Here is a 13,636-nt window from a genome sequence, read left to right on the forward strand (position 1 = left end):
ATATGCTGGCCTTGGTAACTTCAGAAGTTGGCAGATATGAAATGGATTTACTTTACTGATATAACTGTGTCTGAGCTGTGTAGCTTCTCAAACAAAAACATACTGTAAATACAAGTCTTTGTCACTAAGGTAACGTGTAATGTTAAGATAAACACCATTTTCGTATGTAGACCTATAAGAATGGGAACAAATAACTTCAGATTGCTTTTGTCATATTTGACCATTTTTTTTCTTCATGCCTTCACCTAATTAATTTGAGAGCAAAGTTTTGATAAGGCTGGAAATAGGAAGACTGTACCTAGCTATGTGATGGAAAATGTCAGCTGATTTTGTAAGCATATTGGTTTTGCTTGGTTTGCAGGGACCACAGCTGGTGCAGAGTCTAGCCTCCAGAAATATTGTGAAGATTGCAGCACATTCAGATGGGCATCACTACCTGGCTTTGTCAGCAAATGGTGAAGTTTTCTCGTGGGGCTGTGGAGATGGTGGAAGACTAGGTCATGGGGATACAGTGTATGTATTAAAAATAATCATAACATTTATTTGCAAATGTTCTGAATTCATAGTAAAAATTATTTTGTTGTGTTTGTAAGCAATGTTCAGCATTTGACATTTGGCTCTATTACTGAACAGAACTTGGATTCTCCCTGCATATTTTTTCTTGTTTATAATTTTCCCAGTTCTCTATTAATCCTACTTTCTGAAATACTTGTAGGTGGAGGGTATGTAGTGTGAGCAGTGTTATTATGCCTTTTATTAATGGTTTTATGAGTCCAGAGCACATTTTCTCTGAAATGTTGACTCACGTGTTGGAGCAGGGTCATTATTTTTTATACACTCGTCTTTTACATTATTCAGTTTTTCCTGGACATAACTCCTGCTTTTGTGTAGAAGCAGTCTCCTACAATGGTATTGTATAGGGGGTGTACATCAATACATTTTAGACATTTTAACTGTCTTCCCCTGGTGCAGAATTCCCTCTAAAGCAACAGAGAGTCTGCACAAGGGTTGTAAGTGTCATTAAATTAATTGTTCAGATACAGTAATTATAGGTAGTATTTTTAGCAATAGAGAAATATTTTATAAAAATGTTGCATGAACTCAATTGGAGACAGAAGTTGCAGTTGTTAGACCTTCCTTCAGTGGTTTGTATGTTGTTAACAATTTGAACTTAATTTTGGCTTCTAGCTCTATTTATATTTTATTACTTCAGGCTAATAATAAGGTTTGCAGGTAGAATTGCAGCAATTCTAATGAGTATGTCACACCTTTTATCAACTACTCATCAAATCACCTTTAGTGAAATATGTCACCTTCTCTTTAAACAGGCCTCTGGAGGAACCTAAGATGATATCTGCTTTATCTGGGAAGCAAGCTGGGAAACATGTTGTCCATATTGCATGTGGAAGCACCTACAGTGCAGCCATTACTGCTGAGGGAGAGCTGTATACGTGGGGACGAGGAAACTACGGCAGGCTTGGTCATGGTGAGTTACTTGATATCTTCAAAGAAGTTGTTGAAGAGTTTAGTGCCTGTTGCAAATTATCTTTCATCCCACCTAAAGCTGATTTGAGAACCTTATGTGGCTTTAGGTGAATTGAAATAATTATGGGAGGGATTGTCTCAAACCGATTAAATTCCCTGAGTGGTCTGGAAATAAGCAAATGAATGGAGAAGAAAAATCTGTGTTGTTCTTTGTTCCTTTCCTCTTGAAGCTAAGACTATTTCATGGGTTAAATCTTTGTTGGCTGTCACAGAAATCATAAGGGAGCTTAGTCCTGATATTCAAATTTAAAAACAAAACGAAACAACATTGTCCTACACCCACATAACAAAACATCCAAAAGCAGACAAGCGGAAGAAAACCGAACAGAAGAACCTGTGAGGCCTTCTGGGTTTTGCTTCTCACAGAACTGCTTTGTTTTGAAGGTTCCAGTGAAGATCAGACCATCCCAATGCTGGTCACGGGGCTGAAAGGACTCAAAGTTATTGATGTGTCGTGTGGGAGCGGAGATGCTCAGACTCTTGCGGTTACTGAGAATGGTTAGTAGCAAAACAAAACTTAAAATTTAAGTAAGGTTACCTGTCCCTCCTTTTACTCTGAAGATATACTGCAGATATGCTTATTTCTAGCAGTTTGATTCCTGTTAAAATTTGAAGCTGAAATTCCTTCCGGGGAAGTAAATATGTGCATTTATATGTTTTGTATGTAATGTTGCAGAAGTATTTCCATGCCAAGGTGCCTAGGATGAGGCAAATTTGAAACCTGCATTTCATTATTGTGCAAGGTTAAGCCCTGAAGTTATCTCTTAAAAAGTAGATAGTTCTTGGAAGCTAGTTTTTCCTTTGAAATATAGCTGGTTAATATGATGTTCATTATTTAAAAACTGAAGTTTTTACTCATACAGGAAATGGAAATCCAGATTTTATAATTTTTTTCCCCTCTGGTCTCTGCCTTACATGCTTCCCGTGTTTATCAGAATACCTTAGGGACTCTGCTTCTGCAAGTATCCCTACTATACACAAATACATCAGAATGTAAAAAAGGACTTTCGTTTTGGACATGCATGGGTTTAGCTTTCTTGAACCATAATTTTATTTACTGCAGATGCAGAATGATTTGGCTGTTTCTAAGTTCCTACATCAGGACTAAGAGTTAGTAGTGTATTTCAAAAGAACATGATAAGTGTGGCAATTTAATTTCAAGAAATGCTTGAATGGTATAAACTGAAAATAAAAACAGGTTTAACAGACGATTTGGCTGTTTGATGTGGAAAACATTCTGTAGATTCCTATAAATGATTACAGAAAGAAGTTTTTAACTTGCTTGATTTACAGTAAATCCAGCGCTTCATATGTTTTTAAGAAGGACTTGCCATACACTGATAAATTTTCAGTGCATGTTATCTGTTGCACTTTTTATGTTTAGCTTTTTCCAGCATGAACACTTTTCAAATATTATTCTTTCTTATTGTCACAAACAATTAGAAGTTAATTTGGAACTGCTTTTCTTAAAATACAATTTAAAATTTGTGCTTGTTACAAAATCTTGGATTTTGAAGTACTTACTTGTTGAAACAGATGGCTTGATTACATGAAAAAGCAGTACTCTTTTTTTTTTTTTTCCTCTTTCTCCTGATTTAAAGGCCAGGTGTGGTCTTGGGGTGATGGAGACTATGGAAAACTGGGAAGAGGAGGTAGTGATGGTTGCAAGACTCCCAAGTTGATAGAGAAGCTTCAAGATCTGGATATTGTGAAAGTACGCTGTGGGAGTCAGTTCTCTATTGCTTTAACCAAAGATGGCCAGGTCTACACCTGGGGAAAAGGTGACAATCAGAGACTTGGCCATGGGACGGAAGAGCACGTTCGATATCCCAAACTGCTGGAAGGCTTGAAAGGTAATTATCAGAGTTGGAAATATTCCAAAGCTCTTTCTAGTTTTGGAGTTTTTTACCCCACAGAAATTAACTTTACTTTAATGCTACCATATACTCTGTCATATTTTATGCTGGTAGCGTTGAAAAAGGTAATAATGTGCATTTCCCATCACTTCTGCATTTACACCTACAAGATTTTAGCAGACTTAAAGACACTATGTTATGACTAGTTTAAATGCTGCATGCCTTGTATTCTCTTTATTCTTATTACTTTTTTTATTAGATTCACAGAAATGCTTATTTAAAGCAAATGTGCTTGCATTGTCATGCAAATATATATGTGTCATATATGCTTAGATTAAGACAGGTGAACAGAACAAATGAAAATAACAGACAACAAATAATGTCATTAAATTTGTATTTGACTTTTGACTGGTTTGTAATGAAAATTCCTTCCTTCATTTGTGAGAAACCTGAGGTTCTATAGGGGAAGATGAGGAAGAAACCTTTTTTATTGCTCTTTCCTTTAGATTGTTTTTATATATGTTGAATGATCTAAGTGAGAATAACTTTACAATCTCTTATCATAGATGAGGAGATCTTTAAATAACTCTTTCCCATAAAATATTCTAAGTAGAAGGGACATAAAGTAGAAAGTTTTTTTTTAAACTTGTAAACTTCTGTACTTATCTCTCTCGGTTTATGCTTTGCTGTGCTCTTCCAATCTGCTATGGTGGCAGAAATGACTCACAACATCCATAATATGATCCTAGTTAAGCATGGTTGTAATTAGCGTAGTTTTCCTTACTTCTGCTGTTTTTCTGTCAATGATTGTAATATCTAAGTTATATTTTCAATATCTAACTTTACTATCAGGAAAGAAAGTGATAGATGTGGCAGCTGGATCTACCCATTGTTTAGCACTGACTGAAGACAGTGAAGTGCACAGCTGGGGAAGCAATGATCAGTGTCAGCATTTCGATACTTTGCGTATCACTAAACCAGAGCCTGCAGCTCTCCCGGGATTAGACACAAAGCATATCGTCGGAATTGCTTGTGGTCCTGCTCAGGTAGGTTTTATTTTTTAATTATTTGGTTTTACTTCCCACTGAAGTTAGTTTTGTATTCTAATCCTGGTCCTTCACTATGCCCTTGCATAACTTTCTGTATTTTTATTTCTTATTCTGAATAAATGAAGGCTTTGGAGAAAAAAAAAAAAAATCTTGTGCAGTTGTTCTGCCAAGAAGGGGTGATTGGCTTTCCCTCTTGGTTGTTCTGAGAAGTGTTTGGCAGTTTTCTTTTTTCTGGTACAGCAGTTGAGGAGTTGTCAGCAGAATGTTTTCCTGTGGCAAAAATATTGAGGTATCTGGACTGGGTACGACAACACTGGAAAATGTTATAAGAGAACTCTGTATCAGTAGGGTTTTATTTATGTTTACAATGATGCAAGTAGAGCATTTTCTTCAACAGTTGTGCTGGTATTATTTCCACATCATCTGTTACTGGTTGAAGGCAGATCCAGCTTTATACTCTTACCAGTGTCATAGTTAGAAAATAACTAACTGTGGAACTTTGTATATTGCTTCCATTTATAGAGTTTTGCTTGGTCATCATGTTCAGAGTGGTCAATAGGCTTGCGGGTACCTTTTGTGGTGGATATTTGCCCTATGACGTTTGAACAGCTGGATCTGTTGCTGAGACAAGTGACTGAGGGAATGGATGGATCCTCTGACTGGCCTCCTCCTCAGGAAAAGGAGTGTATGGCTGTGGCAACATTAAATCTTCTAAGACTTCAGGTGCCTTCCGTTTCTTACACTTTGAGCAGTCATTGAGCTGAATACTCACTAAGTTGCTTGGATGGAAACTGTGACCTTTAATGTGCCTTAAAACACTTCTATTGATTTTTAAAAGTGAAGTAACTACACTAGCATTTTATACTCTTTGAAATTTGGCATCTAGTGGTTATTTTTTGTTCTTCTTGACAGCTTCTGAGTTTCATTAAGAATGAACTATAAAAACAATATCTAAATGGACTAAGCTTTGAATACTCAGATTTTGAGCATTTTTATGAATTTTAAATAGCATTTTTAAAAGTGAATTACCTCTTTAATTGGTGTCTGACAGTCACTGAAAATGTGCTGTTTTTTCTAGCATAACCTAGTGATGCAGAAACAGTTTAGTTTATTCTTTAGGTTTACTTCAGAACTTTGGGGCTTATAGCTACCATTCGTAATCTTTGAGTTTTGGTTTAAATTCAGGATGTAGGCAAGCCAGCATTTCCCTTTAATTTTACATATTTGCAGGTGAAGGTTTGTGTCTTGGTCATTGAACTTACTCACTTGCTCCAGAATTGGCTTCCCCCCATCCCACCAAGTTCATATCACTCGTTAAATAAAATCTGCCTTTTTTCTCCCCACCCTCCCCCGCTCCTTTTTTTTTTTTTCCAGCTTCATGCTGCCATTAGTCATCAGGTGGATCCAGAATGCCTTGGCTTAGGTTTGGGCAGTATCCTGCTCAACAGCCTGAAGCAGACAGTGGTGACATTGGCCAGCAACGCCGGGGTTCTCAACACGGTGCAGTCGGCGGCTCAAGCGGTGCTGCAGAGCGGCTGGTCTGTGCTGCTGCCCACGGCCGAGGAGCGCGCCAGGGCGCTCTCGGCGCTCCTGCCCAGCGCAGGTCGGTCCTCCCTGTGAAGCCTCTTCGCTTGGCCCTTGCGTTTTGGCTTCGTTAATAGCTTCTTCCGTTCTCAGTTTCAGGAAATGAAATGAATGTAAGCCCAGGACGTAGATTTATGATTGACCTCTTGGTGGGCAGTCTGATGGCTGATGGAGGTTTGGAGTCTGCACTGAATGCTGCTATTACTGCAGAAATTCAGGTACGGTTCTTCTGCAGGGCACTTGATTTGTTGCCCTTATAAATACAAGAGTAAATGTGCCTTCAGTTGTGAGCTCTGCTGCAGCTACTGGCATGTGTCCACCGTGGTTTTGTGGAGTTTCTCTACTCTTTTTTACCTTCACCACCCTCATCCCTCCCTTTGCCTTCCTTTTTACATTGTAATTGTTTTTAAAAAAATGTGCCCGTGTGGTTGGTACAGAATATACGATACACATTTTTTTTGGTAGGGATTTTGTTTTTGCTGTAGGTAAAAGTAATTTGATCTTATTACCATGAATACTTGCTAGCAAAATGTTTCATAATCATAGAGGAAGTTTGTGTGTTTTCTTTAACTTGGTTTATTTCTTTAGGATATTGAAGCAAAAAAAGAAGCACAGAAAGAAAAAGAAATTGATGAACAAGAAGCAAATGCATCAACACTTCATAGGAGCAGAACTCCATTGGACAAAGACCTTATTAACACTGGAATCTATGAATCTGCAGGAAAACAAAGTTTACCATTAGTTCAGTTAATTCAGCAATTATTAAGGTAATTGCTTTGAATGTTTTACTTTTGTACAGAAGATGTATTTAGACGTTCTATGAAGTAGTCAGCTAAACAATGGTTAATTTTGATTAGCAAATTAAGTCTCTTGCTAGCGTTTTTATCTCCTCAGAATTCAAAATGTTGAACATTCTTGTGGCTTATTTGTAGTTCTGCTCTGTTTGCTAAGAGGCAATGTTCTATACTAAATTACCCGATTTTAGAAAGACTGCCTTGCTTTTATGGATTTTGATACTTCCTTGAAAGAAGTATCTGAGTTTTTCTACCAAATATAGGGCAAGTGTTTAAAAGACTGTCCTTACAAAGTGTGAGAATCACTGCAAATTTGTTTAGAACTGAGTACTTTGTGCTATTTATTTAGAACTGCCTCAAGGAGACTGTGAGCGGGGAAGAAACCTCAATTTTATATTCCTGACTGAGAGTTGTGAAAGCGTGACCAATTAGGGTGCTGAGAACAAAGCTGCTTTATATCAGCCAGAGGAGCTACAGGAGTACTTAGCATATAGGATGGAATATAGCAGGAAATAATTATGAGTTTACCATGAAATTTATTGTACTTTTTCACTTAATTGTGATGGCAACCATGTAATTTAATCAATACTGAGACTCTTTTGAGCTATGTAGTGTCATGGCTTTCACTGCAGCCTCTCAGTGAAGATTGTCAGATTGTGTTTTGTAGTGAGTGATGACAAAAAGCTCAAAATTGAGGTATTTTACTAATCCTGTTAACTAAAATGTATCCACAAAACCATTGACTTTTTGCACCAGAGTGAAAGTTCTGCTTAGAAACTTTGCAGAAGTTTCTTATGTATTTATGCAAACTTGTAGCAAAAGCTTAACTCATGGGCTGTGGGCTGTGTTCACTCTGAGCTCCCCTGAGGTGATACTTTTAAACCACTTAGGAACATCGCATCACAGACGATAGCCAAACTAAAAGATGTTGCTCGTCGCATTTCTTCCTGCATGGACCAAGAACTTAATAGCAAGGAGAGATCTGCTTCTCTGGACCTGTTGCTCCGTTTTCAGCGTCTGCTTGTTAGCAAACTTTACCCAGCAGATTGTGTTGGCCAGGTCCCTAATGCATACAGTAAGTTGTGATGTAAAAAATAAAAGCAAACAACCTCTGACCCCTCCCCAGGTATTTCTGTAATGGCTTTTACAGGACAGCAGTTTCTCTTTTAGTTTATCTTCTTGCCTCATTTAACAGTCTAGTTGCTGTCTCAACAGTGTTTGAAAGTAGTTTATTTACATTGCTTTCTGTAAGTGAAATTTTTTTGGGGGTAGGTAATATTATCTAGATAATAAACTTTTCATAAATTTTTAAAAAGATGTGATTTCCTAAATTAGTGCTAATATTGAGTGGCATAATTTCAGAAGAGTTTGTCACCTTTTGGAGTCTGTTTGTTAAATATGACTGTGATTTTTTTTGTGCTCTTCCTTTATTTTTATACAGGTCCTGACCTCTTAGGTGTTGGTTCTTTACTGAAGAAATACACTGCTCTTCTGTGCACTCACATTGGTGATATACTTCCTGTGGCAACCAGCATTGCTTGTACTAGTCATAGGCATTTTGCAGAAGTATCTTGTGTCGTGGATGGAGATTTAACAGGTAGGTTTTTACTTGTTGTCCTCCTTTCTTCCCCTTCCATGGAATTTTATGACTTTCTTGAAAGTTTTAAATTACTAAGAACGAGTCAGTTTAATTTTTTGGTTAATGGGAGAGAAGGAGGGAAAATTCAATGAGGAAGGCAAGAGCTTTGTACTGAACACTAGTCAAAGGCAGAATATATTAATGGTGATTTACTTCTGCAATGCAGTGAGTGTAGAGCTTGAACTAAATGTGTCTTCTGTGTTTGTTTTTTGTTTTAGGCATTCTTCTTCCAGAACTGGTGGTTTCTATAGTGCTACTCCTCAGTAAAAATGCTGGATTAATGCAGGAAGCTGGTGCTATCCCTCTGTTGGCTGGCTTACTGGAGCATCTAGACAGATTTAACCACTTAGCCCCTGGAAAGGAAAGGGATGACAATGAGGATTTAGCATGGCCAGGAATAATGGGTATGAACTTAGCAGCATCTGGACTACTTTCATAAAGTAGCTATATAAAAATGGTGGCTGTTTATGAACTACTCTCAGGAAGGGAATTCTACTTCACCGTACAAAGTTTTATTAACCAAATTATATGGCAGTCATGAGGCAGTATTTATTTCTGTCAGTACGTTCTTAAGGAGGTTACATCTAGAGGTTGCATTAAGCAGAGTACAGATGCAGCTTTTTCTTGAAGTAATTCACATAATATCACATTTTGAGTGAGAAAAGTTGCAGTAAAAACCCGAATAGTACATGTGGGCATTTCATAACTAAATTCTGTCTGTAAATACAAAGGATGAGTCATGTGAAAGCTTTGAAATAAGTTTTTTTATTTTCTCAGGGCGCTTTGTAATATGAGCTGTGTCTGTGGTCAAAAGAGAGGCTTCTTTTAAATTAAAATAATCTGAATTTAAGCTGAAATGAAATATACAGCAAATTCCTTGCAGGCAAGTGAGTAATAAACTACCAAAGTAATTTGGAGGAAGAAGCGATTAGAGCAGTGGTTTACCAGAAAATTGATTGTTCTGCTCCACCTCCACACAAAACAGCCATATAGCTGGGCAGTGCTAGGTGACATTAAAGATTGAGCAGAGAAGAACACAGTATTCAAACAATTTAATTGCACAATATGTAGACAGGAATGTATTAATAGCTACTTTTACTTTCAAGCATATAAAATAATAAGCAGCTTTTGAACAGATGTGAAGAATTAGATTAGGTAACTAATAAAAAAGTGTTCAGAAAAACCCCTTACTTTCTGATTTTCTGTTGATAAGTTCTCTTTTCTGTTTTAAATGGATAGGTTCATTTTTTACTGGCCAGAGCTGCAGAAATAATGAGGAGGTGACACTTATACGTAAGGCTGATCTAGAGAACCACAACAAAGACGGAGGATTTTGGACAGTGATCGATGGGAAGGTGTATGATATAAAAGACTTCCAAACCCAGTCTTTAACTGGCAGTAGCATACTTGGTGAGAATTATCTGACTTAAAGACATAAATTACTTTTGTTTCAAAACCAGGTGGAATTAACATATTTTAAGATACTGTATTGACTGTGTCTTTCTTTCATTAGCTCAGTTTGCTGGTGAGGACCCAGTTGTTGCTTTGGAAGCTGCTTTGCAATTTGAGGACACACGGGAATCAATGCACGCCTTCTGCGTTGGCCAGTATATAGAGGTAAAAATGTTACTGATGGGTAAATGCTTACTGAAGTCAAACATTGCTTTGCTGTCAGATGCTTGTTGGAGCTCAGTTCTAGCTTCCAATTGCTATTTCTTTTGTGCAGCCTGACCAGGAAGTGATTACAACGCCAGATCTCAGCACTTTGTCATCGCCTCTGATAGACACAGAACGGAATTTGGGTCTTCTCCTTGGACTGCACGCTTCCTACCTGGCAATGAGCACACCACTTTCTCCTCTGGAAATTGAATGTGCCAGTAAGCAGGACATCATTTTGAGCTTTAATAAGTGATAAGCGCTCATCAAAGCATGCAAGGAAAAGACAAAGTACAAATAAGTTAACTGAAAATTTAACACTTCCTTGGTCTTGATATCTTCTGTGGGAGTTCTTTATTCTTATCATTAACTACCACAATCATCAAGATCCCAATAATTTAGCAAGATTTAAACAGGGATTAGATAATTTTGAGCAGTTGAATTTAGCATTTTGTAGTATGTGACATCAAATAGGAAACGATACTACACGGTCTCCTATCTCACCAATTTGTTGTCACTTAAGAGTACCTGGATCGTGTAGTATTGCATGTTTTCTTATTGGATGTCTTGGTTTGGTGAATAGAAAGTATAATTCAATATTAATAGCAGAAAAATTGCTAAAGCCCTATGTCTCTAAACATATGATGGCTGCCCTGTTAGTTAATTGTTTCTTAGTTACAGAACCCTTTCTTTTCCTGTCAAAAAGTTTCAGCAAATGAGAAGCTTGCTAAATGTTGTTGAAGCCTGTGAATGCACTATATTAGAGGAAATTGAGTCTTGATAGCTTAGTCTTTGATCAAAATACTCACTCATGTTTTCTTTACTTTAGAATGGTTGAAGTCATCGATCTTTTCTGGAGGCTTGCAAACTAGTCAGATTCATTACAGTTACAATGAAGAAAAAGATGAAGACCATTGCAGTTCACCTGGTAACACCACCCCAAATAAATCAAAACTATATACACATCGATTAACTTTGAGTGACCACTCACAACCCTTTCTCCAAGCTATTGCAGATAATAATATTCAGGATCACACTGTGAAGGTAAGCCCTCTAGTTCTGTGCACAGACACTGTTTCTGAAGGGTGGTAGTGGTGGTGAAAATTCTCCAAAGGTTATAGCAAAAGAATTGAAAAACATATTTCAGAATTACTTTTTGTGAAAGGAATGGTTGAGTACTACTAATGGATAAAATGTGTGTATTTCACTTAGTAGCACAACAGTATATTATTTCTTCAGAATTTTTGAGTGGGAGAACTAAAAAATTTGACTCTTCTTACAAAAAAAATTAGTAATGCATTACTTCTCATGTCAGGTTTCAGTAGCATTGAGAGATCATGCTCACCTCCAGTTGAACTAAAATGGAGGGTTTTTTTCAAGATACAAATGTGTTTTATGTTTCAGATTCACGTATGCTTTTGTCTTAAAGTCCCTTTGGGCCTTGAGGTTCAGGTTGGAATGGTGGATATTATGGAAAAACCCTGTGATTTACACTGATCACTATCTTCTGTAATACATTCAGATTTTCTAACCCCCTGACTTCAGTCCCTTTATTAAAAAAAACCCCAAATAGTTCTTTGGGAATACTGATAATGATGATCCATGATTTATCAGAAGACAATTGAAAATTATATTAGGTGATCTGACTATCTCATGAAGAGATCAAAGCAGTAGTAGCTTTATTCCTTGAGTCATGTTGGCTTTTCATACAAGAGGAAAAATGTAGGGTATTTATAGTGTTGGCTTGTAGTTGCTGTGTGTTACAATATGCAGTATGTGCAATTTATCTCAGGAGTGTTACTTCAGATTGTGGAGATTATTCTGTGTTATTTAAATGCTGCCTTTAATTTATTTTCAAACCAAAGTTAAACAGAGGCTGTTGTGTATTTTCTTAGGACTTCTTGTGTCAAATAGAGAGATACTGTAAACAGTGTCACTTAACAACACCAATCACATTCCCTCCTGAGCATCCCGTGGAAGAAGTAGGACGTCTGTTACTGTGTTGTCTTCTAAAGCATGAAGATTTGGGTAGGTAGGCTTCTGGTTTGTTTCGACCAGTTTAAACTCTGCTACGGATGGTTTTAGAAATGCATATTCAAACACTGTCTTTTCCCATTAAGGTCATGTAGCACTGTCTCTTGTTCATCCTGGTACCCTTGGAGTTGACCAGGTAAAGCACAAAACCTTACCAAAATCTGTAGTGGATGTGTGTCGTGTTGTCTACCAAGCAAAATGCTCCCTGATTAAGGTAAGCCTCTTAGCTGCTGATGTTAAGATTGATGTTCATTTGAAGCGTTTTATTAAAAAGTTGTATATTGGTAATTTCATTGTGTTTTATACAATAATTTGATCTTTCAATTTCTTTTGTAGACACATCAGGAACAGGGGCGTTCTTACAAGGAAGTCTGTGCTCCTGTCATTGAGCGTTTGAGATTCTTATTCAATGAGCTGCGTCCTGCAGTTTGCAATGATCTCTCTATAATGTCCAAATTTAAACTTCTTAGTTCCTTGCCCCGATGGCGAAGGGTAGCTCAGAAAATCATTAGAGAAAAAAGGAAAAAAAGAGGTAAGGCAGAATTAATGTTGTATTTTCTTAGAAACAATGAAAATCCATCTTATTTCAAGGTTTGCTGCTATATGAGACTCTTCCTTAGTTAAAGCATCAAAGCCATTTACATTCTGCTGCTTTTTCATAAAGTTTCCTGAGCCAATGGTTGCATGTCAGATCCTACAGCAAAAGCTGAAAAACAAAAGAGTCAAATTTAGTCAAGGCATGTTTCTTCATGTTCCAATTTATTAAAAATGATCCTTCAATATCAGACCCTCTGAATTGGTTTTAGTAACATTCCACTGGAAGTGACATCTTTTTAGAAATCATGTTTTATTAAAGTGGAAACAATTTAACTGGGACTAAATTAATGTGGTGAGCAGACACCAAAGGACTTTTCAAGTTTGTCTTTAAAGATAAAAGCATATTGCAGGTAATACCAGAGTTAATTTGGACATAAAGTTTTAGTTGGACATAAAGTTCACCAAGAATATGTTTCCATTTTATTACAGACAGATCTGAAGCATGCTGTGTGCTTAGGTTATCGTGCAAACCTAAAAAGATGACGCTGTAAAATCTAATCAGACTGCATGAAAAAATGATACCTTTTTTTTTTGTAGTGCCAAAAAAATCTGAATCTGCTGATGTAGAAGAATCCAAAATAGGAAATGAAGAGAGTGATTTAGAAGAATCTTGTGTGGTACCTCACAGTCCTGTACCTATAGATAAAAAGCCCATACCAATCAAATCACCCAAGGTAGGATATCAGATTTTGAATCAACCTTGTCAATAAAAATAACAAGAGAAAAGAGAATGAGCTAAAGCATGATTGCTATAACTTGGCATTTAATGTTCTGATAATAGTGGTTGGGATGTATGATTAAGTGTGACATTGTTTCAGTGAAGCCTGGAATTATTTTTAAAAATAAGGTGGTACTATGTATTTAGCGTATATAAAGATACCT

General features: G+C 36.9%; 1 protein-coding gene across 3 annotated transcripts in view; it reads left to right on the top strand.

Annotated features, from left to right (window-relative positions):
• Positions 1-13,636, top strand: part of HERC2 (HECT and RLD domain containing E3 ubiquitin protein ligase 2) — a 103,192-nt gene that overhangs the window by 32,923 nt on the left and 56,633 nt on the right. For all 3 annotated transcript variants that reach the window (XM_040056362.2, XM_040056365.2, XM_040056363.2), the window contains exons 12-31: positions 362-513; positions 1,329-1,486; positions 1,930-2,043; positions 3,147-3,398; positions 4,254-4,447; positions 4,973-5,173; positions 5,825-6,053; positions 6,128-6,252; positions 6,623-6,801; positions 7,719-7,903; positions 8,270-8,425; positions 8,686-8,871; positions 9,707-9,877; positions 9,981-10,084; positions 10,194-10,344; positions 10,953-11,167; positions 12,019-12,151; positions 12,244-12,371; positions 12,494-12,689; positions 13,292-13,428. In XM_040056362.2, coding sequence (XP_039912296.1) covers positions 362-513; positions 1,329-1,486; positions 1,930-2,043; positions 3,147-3,398; positions 4,254-4,447; positions 4,973-5,173; positions 5,825-6,053; positions 6,128-6,252; positions 6,623-6,801; positions 7,719-7,903; positions 8,270-8,425; positions 8,686-8,871; positions 9,707-9,877; positions 9,981-10,084; positions 10,194-10,344; positions 10,953-11,167; positions 12,019-12,151; positions 12,244-12,371; positions 12,494-12,689; positions 13,292-13,428 — 3,366 coding nt within the window. The remainder of the gene's footprint in view (positions 1-361; positions 514-1,328; positions 1,487-1,929; positions 2,044-3,146; positions 3,399-4,253; positions 4,448-4,972; positions 5,174-5,824; positions 6,054-6,127; positions 6,253-6,622; positions 6,802-7,718; positions 7,904-8,269; positions 8,426-8,685; positions 8,872-9,706; positions 9,878-9,980; positions 10,085-10,193; positions 10,345-10,952; positions 11,168-12,018; positions 12,152-12,243; positions 12,372-12,493; positions 12,690-13,291; positions 13,429-13,636) is intronic.

Source organism: Hirundo rustica, chromosome 2, assembly GCF_015227805.2.
Source record: "Hirundo rustica isolate bHirRus1 chromosome 2, bHirRus1.pri.v3, whole genome shotgun sequence".
NCBI classification, from domain to species: domain Eukaryota; kingdom Metazoa; phylum Chordata; class Aves; order Passeriformes; family Hirundinidae; genus Hirundo; species Hirundo rustica.